This window comes from Osmerus eperlanus, chromosome 1, assembly GCF_963692335.1.
Source record: "Osmerus eperlanus chromosome 1, fOsmEpe2.1, whole genome shotgun sequence".
NCBI lineage: Eukaryota > Metazoa > Chordata > Actinopteri > Osmeriformes > Osmeridae > Osmerus > Osmerus eperlanus.
The window spans coordinates 22,871,643-22,897,275 of NC_085018.1; the positions used below are offsets into that span (position 1 = coordinate 22,871,643).

Sequence of the window (25,633 nt, forward strand, 5' to 3'; positions counted from 1 at the left end):
GTGTGTGTTACAGTCACAAGTAATGACTTCATGAAAGAATGAGAGGGATGGGAGGTGTGTGTGTGTGTGTGCGCAGGTTGCTACCCTTACGATCTTGATCATGTGACCTCTGCTTGCTCGCTTGCTGCTGGTTATAAAGCACATGTTGGATGTGGACTGTGAGGACTGAGTTCCTACCTAGAACCTAGTTCCTAGACACTAGATCCTGCTGCTACTTCCGCCGTGCTCTGCTGTGAAAGAGGTACATTCCTGGCACCATGGATTCTAGCAAAAGGAGGTTCTGTGTGTAATATGGATACTCGTAATTGATAAAGGCCTCTATATAGAGCTTTCACACTTCTGGAAGTAAAATGATGGATCTGTGAGGCTAGAACAATGCAGACAGGACACGGATTTAATTCCATTAAGTATTCGAATATCCCGTTCTGTTCTTCGCCGACACTCATCCTTTCAGAGCTGTGTGAATAGGGATGGTTTGAAAATAAGGCTGTGGCCAAAAAGTTTTACCTGTGGTCAGTGCCTCAATCTGTGGTTCAATTTTCAGAGTCCAACCAGGTGATGTGAAGCTGTGCTGATCGGAGACCTGAGGGATGAGCTAACTAGCTTGGTGGGGTGATATGTTGGTGGGAGATGTAAACATTAGAAGGGAGCTGTCGGCCCAGAGATGAGGGAGGGTGTAGGAAGGACCGCGAGAGGAGAATAAGGGCGTGTGTGTTCTTTTTCACCAACTTTGTTTTATCTTGAATAAGCATGTCTCTTGTCCTGGTGTAATCACATGGTTTCTTTATACATGCTTAACCTGATAACGGTTTATGGCTGGGCTGGGATGGACTGAGCTGAGCAATGTGAAGAAAAAATGCAATCGGCTATATTTTGTTTCTATTCACTAAGAGGACTTTTTGAGTCCACACAATGCGTGTGTAGCCGGTATTTCCCTATATAGGTGAGACAGTGGAGGGAATATTGGCTCACATTGAAGTTAGTTACGCCCTACCCTAGATTACCAAATTATTTTAGGCAGGCAGCAGCACGAGTCTGTTTTAAACCACTTACTAGCAAACCCGCCCAATTTAGTTCGATAGCTGCAACCAGGCTGTGCGGGAGAGAAGCACAGCATAGCAGACATAGGTTAGCGAACGTTGCATAGTTACCCCTGATAACGATATGTAACTGATTATTAGTCTGCTCCTTTAGTGGTGTTTTCACAGGGACCGAACACCGCTTTGCATACCTCCATATATTTATGTTTTAAAGTGGAAACTTACATCATAACGTGCAGCCAGTCGTATAACTGCGGCTCTCTTAACAGACTTGATTGTGCACTTGTGTTTAGGATATGACTGGCTATAAAGCTATATTCATGCGTGTATAAAACTGCAAGGCCACTGTGAAATCTAAATTCTGTTGGGATTGTGTAACATCTTTATTAAACGAGTATGGGCGCACTTCCGCAAATTCCCCCTATACTGCCAGAAGAGCGTGAGTGATGTATCAGATGGCCAATAACACCGCTTGCAGAAAGGCAGTTTATCCAATGGTAGGGCTGTTACGTAGGTGATCATGTGCCACACCTTTTGTGAACGTCGAAAGTCAAATAATCCATTCAGTGACATTAACTTGTACTCAGTTCGACGTGGTGGGTCAACATAGCGTCTGTTTATATCCTGTACGTTGTTGTTGGGTGAAACAAGGTAACTTGCTTTGATCGGGGTTTATTCGTTACCCTTTGATGGTGTTGCGAAACATATAGTTGCTTTTGGTTAGTCCTGATCTGTGTGGGCCACGCCACCCCAGATTTCTGCCGCGCCCCCCCTTAGCTCCTTCTGACATCCAAAAAGGTTACATGTTGAAGCTATGAAAAAGTCTGTTAGTGCTTTCAGTAATATGCATTTGTGTGGCCAAGTCCATCGCTGTGATCGAATCGTTCTGTTATTTTCCAATTGCAATTCTTGAAGACTTTTGCTGAAGTTATGGTTGTAAAACATTGTAGTTCTATCTCTCAAAAAGAAACAAAAAGACACGTATTTTTCTACCGTGATCTTGTGGGACTTACAAGTTAACCCGTCGAACTGGTCTGTCTTTTTCAGATGGCGACTGATTGCGTGTCGAAGATCGAGCTCTCCATCTCGTGCAGCAACCTTCTAGACAAGGATGTTGGTTCGAAGTCTGATCCGCTGTGTGTGCTTTTGCAGAGCATTGGTGACGACAAGTGGGCAGAGGTAAGAATGAAGAGGGGGGCCGCGTTTGGGCAGACCCATGAGAAGAGATGAGGACTAGACGGGCGTGGGAGAAGAAATTGAGCGGCTGAAGATATGATGCGTGTGTGTCTGTGTGTTTGTATGTGTAGCTGGGCCGTACAGAACGTGTGAACAACTGCCAGGACCCCTCCTTCAGCACGCGCCTGCGTGTGGACTACTACTTTGAGAAGGTCCAGAAGTTGAAGCTGGACGTCTACGACATCGATAACAAGTCTGTGGACCTGACCGATGACGACTTCCTGGGAGGGCTTGAGTGCACTCTGGGACAGGTGGGTGTCACTCATCAGTACTTCCATCACAGCTTGGACCGATTTGTATGGTCATCAAAATGATCTTACTACTAACCCAGTCAGAGTCAGCTGAAACAGGGTGATGCTAGTTGTGGGAATGTTTTTAAGGAACTTTCATTCTGTTGAAATCCCTATAAAGAATCCAGGTGATGTTGTCATAGACGTTCGGTGAAAATCCCTAGACTAGAGTATCATGATAATGTCCTTTAACCACTGTAGCTACTGGATAGATGATTCCATCAAACAGATAAAGATCCCATCCGCTATCTTCCCTTATTCACCCTAATCTATAATAATTTAATTGTGTAGACCAGTGTTTCCCAACCCTTTTTCAGTCCTGGCACCCTTAGAAACGTTTCTAAATTTTGTCGAACATTTGCCAGGAGCTGAGCGTGCGTGCCCACTCATGTCAGTCGACTCATCCAGCTGCAAGGAACATTTGTTGAAGGATTTTACACAGCACCCCTGCTCTCTTCAGACAGCACTAACACCTATATGTGTGTGTGTGTGTGTGTTTGTGTGTCCCAAGATTGTCTCCAGTAAGAAGCTCACCAGACCGTTACAGCTGAAGAAGGGCAAGCCTGCTGGCAAAGGAACCATCACTGTGAGTGAAACTTTGTGTGTGTGTGTCACTTGTGGCCAGCATGAACTGGCTTCCTCTGTAGATGTCTGAAGGCACCTTTAAAATTTACATTTCGGCATGCATAGTATTCTATGTAAATAACTCTTAATTTGTGTCCGTTATGGAAATGTTATGATAGTGTCTGTGTGTGTGTCGTGTGTGTGTGTGTGTTCCAGATCACAGCAGAGGAGATTAAAGACAACAGATCCATAGTTTTGGAGGCGGCAGCTAAAAGCCTGGATAAGAAGGTAAGGAGAGATGAAGGACAGTAGAGATTTGATGAAGCCTCTCGTCATTCCGACTCAGCACTTACAGAGGTGTGTGTGTGTGTGTCAGGATCTTTTTGGGAAATCGGACCCATTTCTGGAGTTCTTCAAGCAGGGAGACGATGGCCAGTGGCAGCTGGTGCACAGAACAGAGGTAAACAACACAACGCTACACACACACACCAACACAATACACACACTCAACACACTTCACGAAACAGCTACACACACGCAACGTTTGACACACGCCAAAGGTACCTCACGTACACATCGGCAACACTGATGCGCTCCACACAAGACACACTTGGAATGCAATAAATGTTCTTGTCTGTGGAACATGGAAGACCATTGTGTGTTCCTCTGTCAGGTGGTGAAGAACAACCTGAACCCATCCTGGAAGACCTTCACCGTGCCGCTGCAGACCTTCTGCAGCTGTGACTTGGAGAAGAGCATTAAGGTGAGTGCCGTCTGGAGGACAGGACCATGACACTAACTTATACACCCACAGCCACACACACACACACACACACATACATACATACACACACACACACACATAATAAAGAAATGCTCACATGCTCTGGAAAATTAGTGTCTAACATACGTGTTTGTATTCCCCCCCTTTTCCCCTCATTGTGTTGCTTTCCGGTATGAAATTCGCTATATAAAGTTTGATTTGATTTACACCCTCCACCCACGCAGGGCCTAGCATGCTCTATAGGACCCGTAGTCGTATTGTCTGAAAGGAAAAGCTGTTTCTTTGTGTTGACTCCCTGCAGGTTTGTTTCACTGTGAAGCTGTGTTTCCAAAGCCTGTCCTAATGGATAGTAGGGCTGGGCGGTATGGCCTAAAATGTTTATCACGGTATAATTCGTAAGCACTGACGGTAACGGTATATATCATGATATATTAGTTATTCTTAAAATGTCATGACAATCCACACCGCACCGCAGCAGCTAATCTACCGCACTCGAACGGATTTGGATTGGGTAACTCCGGTGTGTCGCATGAGTTGAATTTTCCAAATGTTGCAATGTTTAATTGCCATGCAGACCGACTTCTCAGTAGCCTACGCGTTCAACAGTAGCCTACGTTTATGGGATCGCAAGAAAACTCTGTAAAATATTTGTTGTGAGTTAGCTCGAGCTATAAACAATTATTACATGGCTGAAGAGGACACTTCGTCGCGTCACCGGGGGGGGGGGGGCTGGTCATGTAATGCATGCCGCACTATCTGATCAAAATGACATTTCTCTCTACAGTCAGAGCTCGCGCAAGAAGGTGGAACGTAAGGGAGATACCCTTTCCAAAACTTATAAGGGCGTAATAGTTTGTGAAAGACCCAGAGAAACACAAATATCTGACGAGGCAAAATCCCGGACAGTTTTGGAATCCCTGCCCGACGCATTTTTTAGGTCTCGAAAAGAGGACATGTCCGGTTAAAAGAGGACGTCTGGTCACCCTAGCTGAATGGCTACAATAAACATTTCACGATTCTAACCAACCTGGCATTGGATTTGTCAAATGCATTCTGGTAGATTGTTCATATTCACGCACATGCATGGCTTTGAGGTAGTGAAAAAGATAGTGTTTCCACCTTTTGGATAGCACAATTCGACGACACAAATTACAGAGCCTATAGGCTACTGTTTGTTGGTCGATGTCGGATAACCGGTGAGAACTATCACTTGACTTATATTTTATACCAAACAGAAACACTTAACTTAATACATTTATTAATATATCGTGATATCCATGATATGGCAAAATCCATATCATGGCACAACGCAATACCGGTATTCGCGTTCATACCGGTATACCGCCCACCCCTAATGGATAGACTATCAGTCCTGATCTGTGTGTGTACTACTGGCAGGTTGTGTGTTATGATAAGGACGAGGACACCAGCTCTGACATGATTGGCCAGTTCACTTGTACGGCTGCCAAGCTATTGGAGGGCAAAGAGCGGTGAGCCCCTCTCTCGCCCCCCCCCCTCCTTCTCCTTCTCACCTCTGCTCTCCTCCTCTCTTCTAGGTTCACTGCTCTGACTATGATAACGATGGCTCGCATGACCTCATTGGTGTTTTCCAAACTAGTGTTGCACAGCTGCAGAAAGCTGCCCATGGTTCACCGGTGAGACCATGCTTTTCCTTTCTATCTACAGTACATCAGTGTTCACTCCTTCCGTCTCTCTCTGTAGTAACATTCACTCCATCCTTCTCTCTCTCTGTAGTAACATTCACTCCATCCTTCTCTCTGTCTGTAGTATTCTTCACTCCATCCTTCTCTCTCAGTAGTATTCTTCAACACTTTTGTCTATCCTCCTTCTCTATCCTCTACTCTGTCTTTATTTAACCCCACTTTTTCCCAATAGGGCTTATTAGAAACTGTGTATCTATCTACAGTGGGTAGTAACTTCTTTTAGGTAGAAATGTTGTTCTTGGTCCCTCTGACTTCAATCTTTATGTCAGTATGACATCCTTTAGTTTCTGAAATATATTGAAGTGTGCTTTACAGTGTAGAGGATCTGGTGATTACGATGTGATCAGGTATCAATGTTTGACCACTAGTGTGCGCTGTGTCCCCAGGTGGAGTTCGACTGTATCCACCCTGAGAAACAAAAGAAGAAGAAAAAGAGCTATAAGAACTCTGGAGTGGTCATTTTCAAGTCCTGCCAGGTAGGTCTATAATATTGAATATATATTTCCACAGACGTTGACTTGAGTTTACCAGGACTACAGTACCCATAACTCAACAGCAACCCTGTCCTGGTAGCATGTGGCTGTCCATCATGAGACCCTGTGAATATATGTGTCCATGGTAACAAGTGGATGTGTCTGTGCCCATGGTAACCGGTGGGTGTGTTCTCCCTGCAGCTGGTGGCTCAGTACTCGTTCCTGGACTATGTGATGGGAGGTTGCCAGATCAACTTCACGGTATGCCACTCTCCCTCCCCAGCATGGCGATGCTGAGGGTGGGGATAGGTCACCTGAGTCTCTCATCGTAGCTGGACATGATAACCAGACATTCTACTCTCTTGAATATTCCAAACATTCTATGGTCCTGAAGGTTCTATGTGTTCTGCTGTCCTTGTGTCCAGGTGGGAATAGACTTCACGGGGTCCAACGGAGACCCTCGTTCCCCCAGCTCTCTGCATTACCTGAGCCCCGACGGGCAGAACCAGTACCTGCTGGCCACCTGGTCTGTGGGTCAGGTGGTGCAGGACTACGATACGTAAGAGCCTACATTCTACACCTTATATTCTACACCCTACATTCTACACCCCACATTCTGCACCCCAAATTCTACCCCCTATATTCTACACCCCACATTCTACACCCCACATTCTGCACCCCAAATTCTACCCCCTATATTCTACACCCCACATTCTACACCCCACATTCTGCACCCCAAATTCTACCCACTATATTCTACACCCCACATTCTACACCCCACATTCTACACCCCACATTCTACACCCCACATTCTACACCCCACATTCTACACCCCACATTCTACACCCTATATTCTACACCCTACATTCTACGTGAACACCTGATTCAAATTCATAGGTCATTATCAAGCTCTTCAGAAGCCTGATAACGACCCATTCATTTGAATCAGGTGTGTTAGAGCAGGGATACATAGAAAACATGCAGGACAGGGTCTCCCAAGGACCAGGATTGTGAGGCCTCTATACATTACACCCTAAACACAACACACTAAATTCTTCAAACTTAAACACTATACTTACGCCCTGATCCTTCTGCCCTCCTCTCGTCTTCTCCTCAGTGATAAACTCTTCCCGGCTTTTGGCTTCGGAGCCAAGGTTCCTCCAGACTGGCAGGTCTCCCATGAGTTTGCACTGAACTTAAACCCCAGTAACCCCTACTGCCAAGGTATACACCACCTGATCCTGACCCCAGCCCCTAGAACTCCTAGTCCAGCAGTATAAACACCCTAGCCCAAGCTGATGTAAGCCCTAGGGGCAAGCTGCACAGATACAGTACTGAGTCCTCAACTACACTGCTGGTGTGTGTGTGTGTGTGTGTGTGTGTGTGTGTGTGTGTGTGTGTGTGTGTGTGTGTGTGTGTGTGTGTGTGTGTGTGTGTGTGTGTGTGTGTGTGTGTGTAGGTGTCCAGGGCATCATAGAGGCTTACCGTTTGGCTCTACCCCAAGTCAAACTGCACGGTCCCACCAACTTCTCTCCCATCATCAACCATGTCGCCCGTCTCGCTGTTGGGGGAGCACAACAGAACAACGCATCTGTAAGCTTACACACACACACACATGCAAACACACACACGTACAGAAAGTTACAATACACACACAAAGGCAGACACACTGCTGTGTTAAACACGTTTAACTCGCCGTATTATCATCTGTCGGTGACTCGTGTCTTTTTCTCTCTTCCTCCTCGTTTTCCTCTTTCTTAGCAATACTTTGTACTGCTGATCCTGACTGATGGAGAGATCACAGACCTGGACCAGACCCGTGACGCCATCGTAGCCGCCTCCCGCCTTCCCATGTCAATCATCATCATCGGAGTGGGCGAGGCCGACTTCAAGGTGCGAGTGACGATCACCTACTGGAGCTAAAGAAATATAATATATTAGTGCTGTCAAACGATTAAAATATTTAATTCGCGATTTATCGCATTAATGTCATAGTCAACTTGCGATTAATCACAATTAATCGCACGTTTTGACATTTGACGAGGGGGCGGAGAATTTGCATCAGCTGTGTGCTTGGCCATCAAGTGGTATTTCAGACTGGACGTGCTGCGATGATAGCTCAGTTCACAATGACAAAACACACAGATCACTTTGGTATTGTCAATGGAACCATTTGGCAACTTTTTAAAAGTAAACTTTCCATTCAGAATCTTATTGGCATCCATTTGGCGTCTCGCGCTCGCCATCCACTCAAAACGTAACGTTAGCCTACTACTCTTTAGCTGGCTCGCAAGCCCAAACAAGTGTGCGCAGCGTGCCTGTTGTTTTGTTTCCGGTCTAGCTAGATCCGGTGTGATGTTGTAGTTTTTCTAACGTCGTAGTTGTTGCAACAGCATGTGAAAAAAACTACAAAGTTTGCTAGGCCAAAAAGAACGTTAATCTCGCGATAAAAACATTTACGCCGTTAAAATGAGTTTGCGTTAACGCCATTAATTACGTGTTTAACTGAGCACTATAATATATATTCAATAAATATAATTTGCCATACACTTATAATATGTAACCTTTATATAATATAGTATATTATTTTATGAGACAAGAAACATATTCCATCTAAGATGACTTTTGATTCACAAATGCATTCATTCATATAAACACTCACTTGTTGGTTGGTTGGTTCCCAGGCCATGGAGATGCTGGATGGAGACGATAGCGTCCTCAAGTCCCTGAGCGGGGAGTCAGTGGCCCGAGACATCGTCCAGTTTGTCCCCTTCAGGCAGTTCATCAATGTACGTCTCTGGAACCCTCTGGTCTCTTTCACAGACACGTACCTGTAGGATAGTACCTCAAGGATAGTACATTGATACACTTATATTGTTACACCTGAACATTCATGCCAATGAAGCATATTGAATTGAATAGTACCTGTAGGATCGTACCTGAATGACGTGGTCGCAGCAAAATAATATAGAACAGTACTGAAGCTGTTGGTAACAGCAGCATGTTGCAGTACAGTCCCTGAGTTTTCTGGTCCGTGTTGTAGACTAGCATATCCTGACCAGGACACACCAGTCTATCTTAGTAGCATGAGGTACCTACACTGTAACATATCCTTGCAACACTCATTGTTTTCTCTCTTTGTTTTCCCTCCCAAGGCACCTAAAGAGGCTCTGGCCCAGAGTGTTCTGGCTGAGGTACCCAATCAGCTGGTGTCTTATTTCAAGATGAGGAAGCTTGACCCTATCAGCCTTCCTGGTGCTAAAGCATAGACCCGCCTCCGGGCCATAGATCTACCTCTGGAGCCACATCTCCTTGCCACTCCATCTCCTTACCACAGGGGGCGCCAGAGGTCTATGCAGTCACTTGATCAGACTGTAGAACCACTTTCTGGAATCATCCATGGTTGACTATATAGAGGTTTAGACAACACTCGTCACAATGTGGAAGTTTAGCAACAGAACCTACTAGTAGCTAAATCTCTCCCCTAAAAACAAAGTTACACAATTTGTTGCAGAAAGTAAAATTCTACATAATGATAACCAAGAAAGTACACGTAAATACTTTTAGGAGCCAATGTTTGACTTTTCTTGCCAATCTTGTTTTAGTTACCACAAACTTGTCCCATGTCTGTCCCATATCCATAATGAATGTAGTTTTACAAAAGGCTCATGGGTAATCAATTGACTTTGTCCAAACCTTGATATATTCAACCTCGGAATCATCTCCAACTGTGATCTTCTAACAGTGCCTTGAAGACCACTGTTTTACCTTGTAATCCCCCTCTTAACTATTCCTCCCTTGTCTACATATTCATCTATAGTGTATGTGCTGTCTGTCATGCTAGCAAGGAGGAGACTGGTCTTCTGACAAACATTATTACATTTACATTTTTACATATTATATTATTAATCTTTTTATGAGTTTTATCTAGAATGTTACCATAGACACACCCTATGTGTCATGTGTTCCACACTTTTCTCCCTCAGAACCTAATGAGCTTGGGCCTAGCACCCTCCTAGCTAGCTGTTACTATTACTAGCTAAACTGTCTGCTGTCTAATGCTTTAGCTGCAAACCAACTTCTATGCAAACTAAAACGCCTTAAATGCTGCATGATAGTTGCTGATTTTATACTATAATCACTTTGCACTTCCTGTCTGATGCTGGACACGTGTTGTGACTCAACAAGGCACGGCAAATGTATTTGTTGGAATACATGCTGCGATAGAATATACATGTGCTGCAATGGGAAAAGAGTTCAATACCTTTTTCAATTCAAAACATTAGGAATTTATTAAAAACTATTCAATGAAAAGAAAAGAAAATCGATAGATGGATTGAAATGCCATAGGATTTCTGATATTCTGTACCAAAGACTAAAAATATATACAGTATATGCCTTAGAGTAGTCCTGAAGTTGCCATAGAATCATGTGACAATACAGAATTCTTTAACAATCAGGTTGTTGCTAGTTAATTATCATGATATTCAATAATGGTTTACTTTTTTACATAAAGGAGAGTTTAGAAGTGTCAAATGTATGTTTGGTTTTAACCCATATATTTTTGTAAAGTGCCAACATTGATTTGGGTCCAGAGAGTGTGTTTAGTTTACCAATGCTGTGTTACTTTCATGGTAGCAACTAGGTTTACAAACAACTTGTTTGTAAACCTAGTTGTGTCAAGCTCAGAGCTAGAGGCTCTCCCAGCACACCTGGACAGGAGACATGGCTAGGATACAATTGCTTGGTATCTGTTTACTCTGTAAAGGGAATTTTTATTTCTTATTGAATATGGGAACTATCTTATCTCGTTATATGTAAATTCTCCACTAAATTGGGTGTTTGCTATTGTATCTTAAAAAAAAAATCTGTGTAGATGAAAAAAACATGTTGCTGTTGATAACAAATGATGTTTGTGCCACGGTCTCGGTTGTAGTCAGTTCTATCATTGTTAAAATAATTGTAACAATTCCAAAATACAGTTTGTTCATTATTCCAGATGCTTTCATATATTTTTATTTACATTTTATTTCATATATATATAGCTGAATAATGGATTGTTACTCTGGCCAGGACCATATCAGGGTTGTTATGTATCTGATGAGACTTGAGATATTATGTCACTTTAAGGAACATGATAAATATTATGAATCATAATATTAAAAAATTATGAACATCACCAGGCATATTTGAAGACTGCTTTGTGCTTATTTGATTAATTAAATCAAAATAAATTACATTAATGAGAAAACCATTACAGGAATTCTTCAAGCGTCTGTTTTGTGATCTGTTCCCCTGAAATGAGCTGGGCCGTATTGTCATGTGCCAGGGCTGGACCTGCCCTTTTAGTTTTCAGTTTTTATCTGTCTGTTCTTTCTGTCGGTCCCTTTTGATTTTCAATTACAGGCCGTCTGATTTATCTTAGTCAGTCTTGCGTCGTATTCTGTCAATAACTCAGTTTCTCTGTCTTTTTCTTGGACCCGGTTCATACCCCTGCCCGCTCCAGTCTCATCTCGTCAGTCCAACATTCCCCCCGGATTCTTCGCTACCGCAGCCCTGCCTTTTCTCCGACTTAGTTGAAATAAATCTTTAATTTACTTCCTGGGTCTGAGTCTTCCAATTGGGTCTACCTGCCAGCCAGCCATCATGACACGTATTCCACTCAGTCCCTGAACGTATGATAGAAGTGTGTCTAAGGTGTGCGTGTGTGTGCACAAATGCAAACATGCGTGTGTGTGTGCTCTGATAGTGACTGAACAGGCTAGGCCACTCGGTTAGTTCCCTCACACAGCAGGACGTCGCCTCACCACCTCCTGAACAGCACAGCCGAAGAGAAAGACAGAGGAGAGGATAACCAGGGAAAAAGGAACGCAAGGAGAAGTGGTGGAGAAGTTCAGTGTTCTGAGAAAACAGAACAAGAGGATAGAACTTTGGGACGTTCGGAACTGTGGTGGCAGCATGTGAATCTGACGGAACTGAGACCGAGGGACCAGAGGACGATGTGAGAGCGCTGGGACTCTGTAGAACCAGGGTGTGAGAGCGCTAGTAGACTGCCAGGACTCGGACATGTCGATCACTGTCAGCCTGAAGAGGATCACTAACCTCCCAGGGAGGTACGATCGCAAGGTGGAACTCTCTTTCAGAGGTCAGTATTACCAGTCTGTCTGCCTCCCTGATTTGTACTTGTCTGCCTACCTGTCTTTGCTTGTCACTTACATGGTCAATACTACTTGTCTTTCTGCCTGTATCTACGTGTCAGTTTTTTGCCTGTCTGTCTAACTGTGTTTGTCTGTATTTGGTACTACTCATTTTTCTGCCTGTCTGTCTTCCTGTTTCACTGCCTTTCTGTCTGCTGATCAGTAACATTGGCAGTGCTGGCTGATCAGTAGTTATCTCGATTCCTTAGTCACTCATCTTGTAGTGTGAGAGATTCTACTGTACAGGGTTACGTTTTGTTTCTAGCAAGTCTGATCTCTCTCCAGGATCTGGGATTAAGAGAGGAGCATATCATTTTCATCATTATCGTCATCATCTTGTTCAAACAATCGCTGTAGACAGTCTTCTTTAGTCTCCAGCTGTTAGTATTCTCCAGACAGAACTATCTTCTAGGAGTAGAGATGGAAAGTAACAAAGTACAAATACTTCATTACTGTACTTTTTTGTACAAAGTTGCACCATTGATGAGGACTCTACTATTCTCTACTGTACTCTATTGTACTCTGCTCTGCTCTGATTTACTGTGTTTTAGGCTTCTCTGTTCTCCTCTCCCATGTCTTCCTCTCTTCTCCTATGTGTATGAAAAAAAAAAATTGTTGAAAAAACTTGTTTGTTGTGTCGACTGGTGTGTAAAAACAAAAGTTTTGAGAGGTTGAATAATTATTTTGAAAAAAAGTGTTGAAAGGTTGAAGGAATATTTTCTCCTAAAAGTTTGAACAAATATTTTCTCAAAAAAGTTTTGAAAAAAGAAATGGAAAAAAGACAGAACAAATATTTTCTCAAAAAAGGTTTGAAAAAAAGGTTTTGAAAAGTGGAAAAAAAATATTTTCTCTCAAAAAGTTTAGAAAGGCTGATTTTTTTTTTAAGGTTAGAAAAATAGGTTGTAAAGGTTGAAATAATATTTTCAAACTATGTTATGTTTTGGGTGAAACCAAGCGTTTGTTGGACCTGTATGTGGATGATGATGTTTATGATGGGGCTTCTGATATTCATTCCACAGGGTTCACACATAAAACCAAGATCCTTCAGTGTGAAAACCTGGCCATCTTCAATGAGGTAACATTTGCTGTATGCAGGGAGGGGTGATATATAAGAAAGAGAGAAAGAGAGAGAAAGAGACAGAAAGAGACAGAAAGAGAGATAAGGGAGGTAAGTGTGCTAGTCAGAGTAAAACAATTTTAATAGAGCTGATAAATTTCCTCCAGCCCTCTGAGCCAACACTGGCCCCTCCATTCTGGAACACCCCTGACCAATCACTGATTGATGAGGAGAACACATTTCTTGGTTGAGCCCTGATAGCTGAGATTTAACTTTTAGGAGCTTGGCTGTACTTGTGTTTGACTACTGTGGCTGCCAAACCACATCAAGGCTCTCTGTACTTAGTGAGTCAGACTCCTACAGACTTAAGGGGGTAACAAGCTTCTGAAACTGTAAACACATATGCTGGGTTTAGCCTTTGACAAACAGTGCTGTGGAATCTGTTGAGGTGGTGAATCAGAAGCTTGGTTGTTCTTTGTGGTACAGTGTGTGTGTGTGTGTGCGTGTGTGTGTGTGTGTGTGTGGTAGAGTGGGGGCATGGAGGGAGGGGGGGGAGGGCTATGATACTGCTGTTAACTTTGTCTCCACAAATACCAAAACTGTAACGGTGTGTGCGTGTGTGCCTTTGCGTCTGCCTGTGTGTGTGTGTGTGTGTCTGTAGCAATTCCGATGGCCTCATTATGGGAAAGGGATCGGAAACGAGGTTCTGACTATCAGTGTCTACAACTGCAGCAAAGTCTTCAGCAACAGGTGAGTCCCTGGCATGTCTGCTGACGGGTACAGATATTGGTCAGGGGAAGTAGCCCTGAACACCATGAATTTCAGATGAGATTATTTTTTAGGGAAATTGTACACGTAAGCACTTAGTGCTAATAAATCTTAGACCAAGTGTTTCATCTTTTAACTTTTCAGACTTGGAATCATCTATGCCTGGGAGACATCATACATGAAACATTTTGCCCTGATCCTAAGGTGCTCTGTGTGTGTGTGTGTGTGTGTGTCCAGGCTGATAGGGAAGCTGGTGGTCGGCCTGCAACACGTGGTGACGTCAGGACGAATGGTGCTGAGAGAACGTCTGACTGCAGCCAACTACAGCCTGACTGATGTACAAACACACACCTGTCATTCACACACACACCTGTCATTCACACACACACCTGTCATTCACACACACACCTGTCATTCACACACACACACCTGTCGTTCACACACACACCTGTCATTCACACACACACACCTGTCGTTCACACACACACCTGTCATTCACACACACCTGTCATTCACAAATACACGATCCAGGGCTCACATGAAGATTCTGTGAGGATTCATAACCTTGTTTTTTTTCTGAAATGTAGTTTGCTTTGTGATTCCGTATGTGTGTGTCTCAGATGTATGTGGAGCTGGATATTCGATACCAGCCCATCCAGGGATCAGCTGGAGGCTGGGAGGGAGACGAGTTCCTGGACTTGGAGGACGGAGACGAGTGAGACACACACAAATACACAAATACACACACACACATACATACATACAGTACCAGTAAAAAATTGGAAAATGTTTCCAAACTTTTGACTGGTACTGTACACACATACATACACATATAGACACACACACATACACACACATTCACTTTGATGTAGCATGTGATTGATGACTCCGACACCTTGCTCCCCCTCCAGGTCAGGGCTGGTGATCCGGAACACAGCGTTTGCAGATGCAGGGTGAGTCTGTCTGACGAGAATCAGCTTCTGGTTCTAAGATAATGGGTTCTTGCTCCTAGATGACAGGTTCTGGTTCTAAGATGAAAGGTTTTGTCTCTAAGGTGACAGGCTTATGGTTCTAAGATGATGGGTATTGGTTCTAAGATGAAGGATACAGGTTCTAAGATGACAGGAGATGGTTCTTTGATGACAGGGTCTGGTTCGAAGAGATAATTCCATGATTGTAGGTTCTGGTTCTAAGAGATGATTCTGTGATGATGGGCTGTGGTTCTCAGGCCCAGGCAGGCTCTGCGACCTGAGCATCTGGACCGGGCTGCCCGGAGGATCGGCCGGGAGCTGCTTCGCACTGGAGACGAGGATGACGAAGATGGTGATGATGATGACGATGACTTTGACATGGATAGTATGGAGACTTCCAACATGACATTCACACCCATACTGAGGTAACTTCCTGTCAGTCTCCAAGGGAGGTGTACAGGAGGAACAACTTCTCTGTATCCACTTTAGATCCAAGCTGTAGATCACAGACAGAACAGAAGTCGTCTGGATATTGGTTCTAGTCTTCTCCAGGGCCATGTTCTTGGGTGTTGATGTCTAAGGTCTATAGATCTTGGTGTAGTGACATATACAAATGTCTAGACACAAAACTTATAACAGGACATATTTGATGCTTTTCATTGCATTCTCTCATTTCTCTTTGTATGTGTGTGGCTGTGTGTGTGTTTGTGTGCATGTTTGTGTGTGTTTGTGTGTGTGTTTGTGTGTGTGTGTGTAGTCGTTGCAGGGCTCTGTCCAGACATGGCCAGACTGCCATTCCCAGAGTCCAGAGCTTCCAGGTGGGTGATGTCAAACAGAACAGAGGCTGACACTAGCTGTATCATGCCATACACAACCCCATTAGCTGCATGAATACAAACATGGCTGCTAGGTCTATACACAGTTCATGTTGATCCTGTTTGATCTATAACTGCATATTGTACCTAAATGTACTCAGTTACCTGGCACTTTCTTCCAAAGCAACATACAGCTGGATTTGAACCTGCAACCTCTTGATCTGCAGTCAATTGATGTACCTTATTATTTCCAGTGAGATACATTAGCTTTATAAGTACACACTTTGTGATACATTAGCTTACGATTATTTCCAGTGAGATACATTAGCTTTATAAGTACACACTTTGTGATACATTAGCTTACGATTATTTCCAGTGAGATACATTAGCTTTATAAGTACACACTTTGTGATACATTAGCTTACTATTATTTCCAGTGAGATACATTAGCTTTATAAGTACACACTTTGTGTGTGTTGTGTGTGTGTGTGTGTGTGTGTGTGTCCAGGTGAATGTTAGCATCCTGGAGGCTCAGAAGCTGCAGGGAGTGAACATTAACCCTGTAGTGTTCCTCCGTGTGGAGAAGGAGAAGAGACACACCGCTACTCAGAAGTCCACCAACTGTCCCTTCTACAATGAGGTGACGACTGGGAGTGGGAGAAACCCAACCAAATTCAAGTCAGTTACATTGAATTGAGCTGAATTTGAACAGTTAACTTCACCCTACCATCTTGTCCTTCCCTTTCTGTCTCCCTAAGAACTTTGTGTTTGAGTTCCATGAGACTCAGGATGTCTTGTTTGATAAAGTCATCGAAATGACGGTGAGTATCTGTCTGTTATGGTGCTGGATGGATGTGTGTGTGGGTGGGGGGTCAGATGGCTGAGCGGTTAGGGCAAGGCACTTCACCCTACTTGCCTCGGGGGGAATGTCCCTGTACTTACTGTAAGTCGCTCTGGATAAGAGCGTCTGCTAAATGACTAAATGTAATGTAAATGTAAATGTGTCTGCTGGATGGGTCACCTCTGGTAAAGGAGAACATGTGAGGTGATCATGTGACCGGTTGTCTACTACCTGTCCAGGTGGTCAACAAGAAGTTGCTGGGACTCCTGATGAAACGCATCGGAATGTTCAAGATCGACATCAGCACCGTCTACAGCCAGCCAGGTAAACAAGGATGTGTGACACCATCACAGAATACCTCCAAACAAGCACATAGAATGTGACATCATCACAGATTAGAGCCAACCAAGTGAACATAATGTGACATCATCACAGATTAGAGCCAACCAAGTGAACATAATGTGACATCATCACAGATTAGAGCCAAAACAAGTAGACATAACGTGACATCATCACACTCAAACCACCCCTTCCAGACCACAGTTTCCACCAGAAGTGGGCTCCTCTGACCGACCCATCCGACACCCGCTCAGGGATCCGGGGATACGTCAAGGCCAGCATCACCGTGGTGAGGAAGGGAGACGACCTCAGCATACCGTCAACCGGCGCCAAGAACGACGAGATCGACAAGTGAGCCCCAGTGCAACATTTGATATTCCACAGGACTGTCCGAGTGTGAGTGTGTGGTGTGTGTATTTTTATTTGTGTGTATTTTTATTTGTGTGTATGTGTGGTGTGTGTGTGGTGTGTGCGTGCGTGTATGTGTGGTGTGTGTGTATGTGTGGTGTGTGCGTGTGTGTGGTGTGTGCGTGTGTGTATGTGTGGTGTGTGTGTGTGTATGTGTGGTGTGTGTGTATGTGTGGTGTGTGTGTACGTGTGGTGTGTGTGTATGTGTGGTGTGTGTGTACGTGTGGTGTGTGTGTGTATGTGTGGTGTGTGCGTATGTGTGTGTACGTGTGGTGTGTGTGTGTACGTGTGGTGTGTGTGTATGTGTGGTGTGTGTGTACGTGTGTGTGTGTGTGTATGTGTGGTGTGTGCGTGTGTGTGTATGTGTGGTGTGTGTGTGCATGTGTGGTGTGTGTGTGAATGTGTGGTGTGTGTGTGCATGTGTGGTGTGTGTGTGAATGTGTGGTGTGTGTGTGCATGTGTGGTGTGTGTGTGCATGTGTGGTGTGGTGTGTATGTGTGGTGTGTGTGTGTATGTGTGTGTGTGTATGTGTGGTGTGTGTGTGTGCATGTGTGGTGTGTGTGTGTGGTGTGTGTGTATGTGTGGTGTGTGTGTGTATGTGTGGTGTGTGTGTGCAGGAACCTGCTGCTGCCCAGGGGGATGCCAGCGGAGCGGCCCTGGGCCCAGTTCCTGGTGAGGGTGTACCGGGCCGAGGGTCTGCCCAGCATGAGCGCTGGCTTCCTGGGGAACTTCTCCAAGATGATGGACAGGAACGTCTTCATAGACCCCTACGTCCAGGTCACCTTCGCTGGGCAGCAGGTACCAGCACACACACACGCAGTCACATACAAGCATGTATGCACACGCACTCACACACATTCCATCTCTTTCCCCTTTGCCCAACACCTTTTCCCAGAACACAGCTACTATTTGTTCAATGGGCTGTGGTCCCTCTATTTACACTGCTATTAATGGTAGCACACACACTGACACACACAAATACACGTCTTATCGGCTCCGATCAGGTCCTTTAGCTCAGCTGGTCCCTCTCAGCAAGAAACTGGGGGAGGAGAGCATCGGAGAGGAGAAGAGAGGAGAGCGGAGTAGAGCAGCGATTCCCAACCTGTGGGCCGCGGCCCACTAGTGGTACGCTAGGGTAATACAGGTTGGCCGCAAAAATATTTGAGCTGTGCAAGTGGGGCGCAAAGTGGAAAAGGTGGGGAATGGCTGGAGTAGAGGATAGAGGAGGAAAGGAGAGGGGAGAGTGCAAAGGAGTTCCTGATTTCAGTCCTGTTTACTCCAGTCTTATCAACCTCATCTGGTGTGTCTCTTTCAGGGAGAGACTTCCGTGGTGTCAGGCACCAACAGTCCCACGTGGAACGAGCAGATCTCCTTCATCGAGCAGTTCCCACCCCTTGCTCGACGAATCAAAATCCAGATCCTTGATGATGCTAATATTGGCGATGTCGCTGTGGCAACACACTTCCTGGACCTTCAACAGATCTCTGACCCAACCAGAAATGGTACAGTTCCTAACATATATCTCACCCTAACAGAAGTTGTCAAGTCCAACCTGACCTGACCTGAATTCACCTCACAGCACGTTTTGCAGTCAAGAAACTTTGATACTCTGATGATAATCTCTGATACTGACATTCTCCATCTTGCTGTCTATCCTTCATCCTCTTTCTCTCCATCTCTCCATCTTTCTCTCTGTCTCCCTCCCGTCCGTCCTCCAGGGTTTGACCCAACCTTCGGCCCTTCCTGGATCAACCTGTACGGTTCTCCCAGGAACTCAGCCCTGAGGGACGTCCACCAGGCCATGAACGAGGGGCTGAGCGAAGGCATCTTCTACCGCGGACGGCTCCTGTTGGGCCTCAGCGTGGAGGTCTACTCCTCGCCCAACTCTGCTGCCGCGGACACCCAACCCTCCCCCGGCGTGAAGGGGGCGCTGGGCCGCCTGAAGAGGAGGAGCAAGAAAACCAAGGAGAGGAAGCAGGATGGTGAGGGGCTGGAAATTTCGATTCTGCAATTGAACAGCTTGTATTGCATTGTGGGTCTGTGGGGCCCACATCCAAAACAACAACACTGATGTTGTTGTTTTTGATATTGTCAGAAACTAATTAGTTGTTGAGGCTTATGTAGATGTCGATGTTTTATGTATTTGTGTGTAGCTGGATCTGCAGTGGAGTCAGAAGAGGCAGGCATGGAGGTACCAGAGGCAGTCACTGTGGAAGTGAAGGAGGTCCACCCCATGCCTGAGGTCAGTCTGAACTACATCACCCACAATTCTTAGCACCGCTCTCCCCTGCATCCTGATTGTTCTGTAACCGGTTGTGCCCTGCAGGGTTTGGTGGGAGAGAAGGAGGAGTTTCTGCTGTTCGCCTCCTTTTTTGAAATCACCATGATGGACCCTGTCATAGGGAGCAAGTCAATCACCTTCGAACTGTCTATAGGTAATATGTGAATGCAGCTGTTTTGTCAAGTCTGAGAAAAACACACTGACCTTTGGAAGTATCTCCAAAACCCAATTTGACAATTTTCCCTGGAGAGATTCTAATCTCTAAAGCACAATTTACCACCAAAGAAAATACAGGTCCCCGTTTGAGTATCACATTATGGTTTGTTCCATCAAACTGTTTTTTCTGTTGTCCACAGGGAACTATGGGAAGGTGGTGGAGGTGGCGAAGTCCAAAAAAAGTGGCAGCAAGGAGGAGCTTAGCAGGAGCAGAGATGATCTTTCCAGGAGCAGGGATGACCTACGCAGGAGCAGGGATGATCTTTCCAGGAGCAGAGATGACGTGAGCATAGGCATGGAGGATCTGAGCGATGACGGCCAGCCTCTGTTGGGGTCTGAAGACGAGCTGGAGAGGGGGCAGCTCTTGGACCCTGGGCCTTTGGACAGGTCTGTATCCAAGCCGAGAAAACCACAGCCCACTGAGTTTGACAGGTAAGACGGCTACCAGCTATCCTCAAGACGTTTCCTCTCTACGTACATCCACCCTGACTGGCTTGGATCCCATCTAATCCTGGACGAACGTTTGCAGGTCGTTCCGCTGTGTTCCCCTCAGGGGAGAGAAGCCCTGTCTTTACCTCTGGTGCTGCTTCGAGGACCACAGCTTCCGCTATTACAGTTCTAATTGGTTACACAAGATTGCTGACAGGCTGGTAAATCTGTCTGAACGTCCGTCGAAAACCTCGCTCTCAAATACTTTTTTTTGCCTGAACATGAAAGTGTGTGTGTGTGTGTAGCTGACGTAGGTGTGTACTCTTTAGGAGATAGGTTTGGAGGAGGTGGAGGGTCTTCTGAAGAGGCCGAGGAACAGGGTCAAGGACCTCCTGGGGGAGGTTCTCACAGAGTTTGTGGCCAGCTGCAAGTGAGTCACTCTTGACTGAATGTAAACATTCACTCGTCTGAATCTGCAGATGTACTTTAATGTACGTGTGATACCTAAACTGCTACGGAATGAATGTGAAAATGTGTCTGGTTGTGAATGTGAGCCTGGGAAAGTGAATAAAAAATAAGTGAATAAAAGTGAATCAAAAACAAATACGGCTGCATATTTCTGAGCCTGAAAGTGAATCAAAACGAATCATTGGAGTGTGATTCTCCAGACAGTACTGCTCCAATGCATTCAAGAAGGGAGCTTACAAACCCAACAACCTGGACAAACGCAGACGAGAGTTGCTCCGGAAGAGAATCGTGAGTCACCCCCTGACTGAGCCTCTCTGCTCACAGCCTCACCACAAACACCTTGGTCACCTTCTCCTTCATCACCACAGAAAGTCAACAAGCTATGAATCTAACTTGTGTGTGTGTGTGTGGGTTCTGTGAATGTGTGTGTGAATCCAGCTGTTGCTGGCCAGGGCAGCGCTGCGTGCCAGGAGGAGGGTGACCAGGAGGACAGCTCCAGAGAAGCTGTCAGAAGCAAACAAGATCCTCAAGAAGCTCCTACAGCTCGCCAAAGAGGTGGGATGGACCGATCACTTCTCAGTCGCCCTTTGACGGTTCCTGTCATACTTATGTCTTCCTCTCCCCTCCACCCCTCCATCCCTCCACCCCTCCATCCCTCCACCCCTCTCCCTCCACCCCTCGACGCCTCCACCCCTCTCCCTCCACCCCTCTCCCTCCACCCCTCCACCCCTCCACCCCTCTCCCTCCACCCCTCTCCCTCCACCCCTCTACCCCTCCACCCCTCTCCCTCCACCCCTCTACCCCTGTCCCCTCCACCCCTCCACCCCTCCACCCCTCCACCCCTCTCCCCTCCACCCATCTCCCCTCCACCCCTCCAGCCCCAGAGCACCCTGCCAGATGTGTTTCTGTGGATGCTGAGTGCAGGGCGGAGGCTGGCCTACTGCCGGATCCCCTCACACTCCATCCTGTTCTCTCTGGTGGAGGAGCAGAGAGGCAAGGACTGTGGCAAGCTGTCCACCGTCTACATGAAGGTACCACACGGATACAGCATGGAAACACTCTCACATACAGACACACACACACACACAAACTCACACTAAATATTTTCTCTACTGCAGGTACGACATACTAAATTCTATATTACTGTGTGTGTGTGTGTGTGTGTGTGCAGACCCCTGGTGGCCCTGTGGGAGAGATCTTCGCCAAGCTCGAGGTGTATCTGTGGCTGGGCATCACCAAGTACGCCAAAAACTGCACCATCAGCCTGCCTGGAGAGTTCCTGCCTGTCTGTGAGCCGATGCCAGCTGGGGTGCCCATGCCCACCAACATGCCCCCCATCTCCCTGACCTGCCAGGGTGAGCCGGCACTACCCTGAGCCTCCAGCTGTCTCTTCCTCCCCTGTGTTCCTCTCTACTGTTGCCCCACAGGTTTCCATTGTGTGTCTACTGTAACATCTACTGTGTCTACTTTTTCTGGACTGGTCTTTGTCTATATCTCCACGATGTCAATACTCAATACTCAGTACTGTGTTTCCTGTGTGTTTAATTTTATTTTTTCACCATGTCTCTATTGGGCCTCTATCGTGTCTCTACTGTCTTGGGTGTGTGCATCCTCAGACAGTCGTTACTTCCAGCTGCGTTGCCATATGTACCAGGCACGTGGCATCATCGCTTCAGATGACACCGGTCTGTCGGACCCCTTCACCAAGGTGCTGTTCTCCACGCAGTGCCAGGTCTCACGGGTGAGTCTCTCCCACCACTCTCTCCTCCCTGTGTGTGTGTTTATGTTATAGGGTTGCTCATATTGTGTGTGTGTGTTAATGTAATGTGGGAGTCCACAGTGTGCATGTGTAAATTCAATGTTTGTGTGTGTGTGTTAATATACTGGGTGTGTGTGTTAATAACGGTGTGTGTAGATCCTGAACCAGACCCTGTCCCCTACCTGGTGTGAGCTGCTGCTGTTTGACAGGATCTTGATTGAGGGCACCAAGGAGGGACCTGAGGGATGACCCTCCAATCATCGTCATCAGCCTCTACGACTTCGATGTCATGGTAACCCCCCCGTTACCATAGTAACTCAATCAAATGAAACACAGACCCTGACCCTGAGACTACATAAAACCTGTGTTTGTGTGTGTGTGTCTCTTTGTGTGTGTGTGTGTCTCTTTGTGTGTGTGTACATGCAGGGAAAAAATGACTCTCTGGGCCGGGCGTTTGCAGAGCCAGAGTTGAAGTTTGTGGAGGAGCCTTACAAGAAGCCTGGACTGAAGTTCTTCAACATCACCAGGGGGCGTTCCCATGCTGGCCAGCTTCTGGCAGCGTTTGAGCTGATAGAACTGGGACTACTCCTGCTTTGGAGAGGTCAGTAGCTGGACTAGTGGTTAACTTCTGGTTCTGATTGGCTGTAAAAAGGGAAATGGACCACTCCTGTTATTGTCAGTTAGTAGGTCCATCTACAGGGTTCTCATGTTGAAAAGCAACCAGCACCTGCCTATACGGTAAAACAAAACTTAAACAGCACATGTACAGACCTCAACTTTTAACATGTGACCCCTGGCCCTCACAGCCGTCCCTCAATGCAGATGTGGACCCTCAGGAGCCCCAGTTCCTGGACGAGGAGAGGTGCTACGTCATACCTGAGGGTGTCCGGCCAGTCCTCAAGACCTTCAGGATAGAGGTGAGGGGTGGGTTTGGCTCTGTGAGGGTATATTATGCATGTGTCTTATCGCGTGATGGCATAGTGTGTGTGTGTGTGAGTATGTTCATACATGTGTGCGTGTGTAAAGGTGTGTGTATGTTTATCAATGTGTGTGCGTCTGTGACCTTGCGTGTGTGTGTGTCCAGGTGTTGTTCTGGGCCTGAGGGACCTGTGCAGGGTGAACCTGTTCGAGGTTGAGCGGCCCCAGGTGAGGATAGAGTGTGCGGGCCACTGTCTGGAGTCGGAGGAGATGGAGAACTATAAAGTCACACCCAACTTCAAGGAGATCGTCAGACACTTCCATGTGGTGAGAACCCTCCGGACTCGACATCAAAACGGAAGATAGAGTCTGTAGAATCCACCACCAGGAGACAGCAATGTTACAGCTGTAAAAGTGTAGCCACCCAGAGGTGTTTGATGGAAGGGTAGTGTACACTATCCCTGACCAATCAAGACTCCTTACCCGTAGTTCACTCTGTGATGTAAGATGATGACTAATTTCCTGTTCCTACCCCATATCCAATCAGGACCTTCCAGAGCAGGTATACCTGCACCCGCCCCTCACCATCTTCGTTCTGGAGCAGCGTGCGTTCGGGCGCATGGTGCTGGTCGGCACACACGTGGTCCAGAGCCTGATGGCCTTCGGGCCCCAGAAACCTGGGAGACTGGGATGAGGAGGAGGAGGAGCCTAAGAGGCCAGGTAGGACCCCCAAATGGTCTGTTAGGACTCAAACTGCTGGTGGCTGTAGCAGATACGAGTTCTGATCATACTGCACCCCTCCTCCTCCCTCATCCAAAGTGAAGCCCTCCATCCGGAAGACCACCCCTCTGGTCACAATGAAGACCATGCAGCTGGGAAACCTGCCCATCAAGATGTCCAAGATCCCAAAAAACCTGGTCAGAATCTCCTTTTGTCACCGTTTTTTTCACTTTCCTCCCATTCTTCTCTTCTGTCCACTCCTCCCCTCCTCCCCATCCTCCCCTCCTCCCCACCTCCTCTCCCCTCCTCCCCTCCCCTCCTCTCCTCCTCTCCTCCTCTCCCCTCCTCCCCTCCCCCTCCTCTCCTCTCCTCTCCTCCTCTCCTCCTCTCCTCCCCTCCCCTCCTCTCCTCCTCTCCTCCTCTCCCTCCTCCCCTTCCCTTCTGTCCACTCCTCCCCTCCTCCCCTCTCCTCCTCTCCTCCTCTCCTCCTCTCCTCCTCTCCTCCTCTCCTCCTCTCCTCTCCTCCTCTCTTCCTCTCCCCTCCTCCCCTTCCCTTCTGTCCACATCCTCCCCTCCTCCCCTCCTCCTCCCCTCCTCCCCTCCTACACTCCTCTCCTACACTCCTCTCCTCTGACCATCCCATCCTCACATCCCTTCCGTTCCCCAAGATTCCGTTTCAGAAGCAGAAGAAGAAGGAGGAGCTTGAGGAGGATGTCCCAGAGAAGGAAGAACTGGATTGGTGGTCAAAATACTATGCATCACTGGATGAGCTGGCGAAACTGCAGGTTGAGCCAATCAGACTCTCTTTTTTTGTTGTCAATGGATCAGACAAATCTCCATAGCTGGTTTACACCATACCATAACTATGTGTGAGCATTCTGATTGGATGTTTTGATGTTGCTGTTTCATGTGTTCAGGCGGAGAATGAGGAAGACCTTGAAGATCAACAGGAAACAGGTAGTTCATCCTAGACAGGTTTTCCATAACACATTATACACTACTAACATTAAAGCTTCGTTAAATAACTCGACCTTACTCTGTAGATGTAGCCAATATGACATTGGAAGGTTTGGAGGAGGAGATAGAAGAGGAGGTAAAGGAGATCGAACTACCCAAACCCAAGCGCAAAAAAATATCTACTATCCAGGTTTGTGTTTGTCAGAGAGGATGACGATGGGATGAATGTAAGTTTATGAGCCAAGTTTTTAACCGGGATTGTGTATGTCTCTCTCTGTCTCTCTCTCTGTGTGTCTCTGTCTCTCTCTCTCTCTGTGTGTCTCTCACTGTCTCTCTCTCTCTGTATCTCTCTCTCTCTGTATATGTCTCTGTCTGTCT

The 25,633-nt window shown here is 46.3% G+C and overlaps 2 protein-coding genes across 2 annotated transcripts in view; both read left to right on the top strand.

Annotated features, from left to right (window-relative positions):
• Window positions 1-1,555: 1,555 nt before the first annotated feature.
• LOC134027770 (copine-3-like) lies at window positions 1,556-11,299 on the top strand. Its single transcript, XM_062470857.1, has 16 exons — window positions 1,556-1,691; window positions 2,088-2,219; window positions 2,348-2,527; window positions 3,078-3,152; window positions 3,347-3,418; window positions 3,507-3,590; window positions 3,804-3,893; window positions 5,471-5,569; window positions 6,025-6,114; window positions 6,313-6,372; window positions 6,537-6,670; window positions 7,229-7,335; window positions 7,571-7,704; window positions 7,873-8,004; window positions 8,796-8,900; window positions 9,267-11,299. Exons 2-16 carry the CDS (start codon window positions 2,088-2,090, stop codon window positions 9,378-9,380), a joined length of 1,608 nt encoding a protein of 535 aa, XP_062326841.1. The 5' UTR covers window positions 1,556-1,691; the 3' UTR covers window positions 9,381-11,299.
• A 689-nt stretch (window positions 11,300-11,988) lies between these two features.
• The window catches only part of LOC134027792 (fer-1-like protein 4), a 19,403-nt gene continuing 5,758 nt past the window's right edge, over window positions 11,989-25,633 (top strand). The window contains 37 exon segments of the mRNA XM_062470912.1: window positions 11,989-12,256; window positions 13,328-13,383; window positions 14,027-14,115; window positions 14,371-14,470; window positions 14,754-14,848; window positions 15,045-15,086; window positions 15,362-15,529; window positions 15,862-15,922; window positions 16,428-16,559; window positions 16,678-16,740; window positions 17,000-17,084; window positions 17,297-17,450; window positions 18,125-18,305; window positions 18,823-19,009; window positions 19,226-19,489; window positions 19,661-19,749; window positions 19,834-19,942; window positions 20,145-20,436; window positions 20,534-20,654; window positions 20,763-20,863; window positions 21,102-21,189; window positions 21,340-21,456; window positions 21,780-21,932; window positions 22,073-22,256; window positions 22,518-22,642; window positions 22,817-22,894; window positions 22,896-22,952; window positions 23,087-23,239; window positions 23,241-23,261; window positions 23,467-23,584; window positions 23,745-23,905; window positions 24,126-24,259; window positions 24,261-24,298; window positions 24,398-24,495; window positions 24,967-25,083; window positions 25,216-25,255; window positions 25,342-25,445. Coding sequence (XP_062326896.1) covers window positions 12,178-12,256; window positions 13,328-13,383; window positions 14,027-14,115; window positions 14,371-14,470; window positions 14,754-14,848; window positions 15,045-15,086; window positions 15,362-15,529; window positions 15,862-15,922; window positions 16,428-16,559; window positions 16,678-16,740; window positions 17,000-17,084; window positions 17,297-17,450; window positions 18,125-18,305; window positions 18,823-19,009; window positions 19,226-19,489; window positions 19,661-19,749; window positions 19,834-19,942; window positions 20,145-20,436; window positions 20,534-20,654; window positions 20,763-20,863; window positions 21,102-21,189; window positions 21,340-21,456; window positions 21,780-21,932; window positions 22,073-22,256; window positions 22,518-22,642; window positions 22,817-22,894; window positions 22,896-22,952; window positions 23,087-23,239; window positions 23,241-23,261; window positions 23,467-23,584; window positions 23,745-23,905; window positions 24,126-24,259; window positions 24,261-24,298; window positions 24,398-24,495; window positions 24,967-25,083; window positions 25,216-25,255; window positions 25,342-25,445 — 4,254 coding nt within the window. The 5' untranslated portion in view covers window positions 11,989-12,177.

Coding starts and splice junctions, on each gene's coding strand:
- LOC134027770 (XM_062470857.1), top strand. CDS start 2,088: ATGGCGACTGATTGCGTGTCGAAGATCGAGCTCTCCATCTCGTGCAGC. Junction 3,153..3,346: donor CTGGCAAAGGAACCATCACT/GTGAGTGAAACT, acceptor TGTGTGTTCCAG/ATCACAGCAGAGGAGATTAA. Junction 8,005..8,795: donor TGGGCGAGGCCGACTTCAAG/GTGCGAGTGACG, acceptor GTTGGTTCCCAG/GCCATGGAGATGCTGGATGG.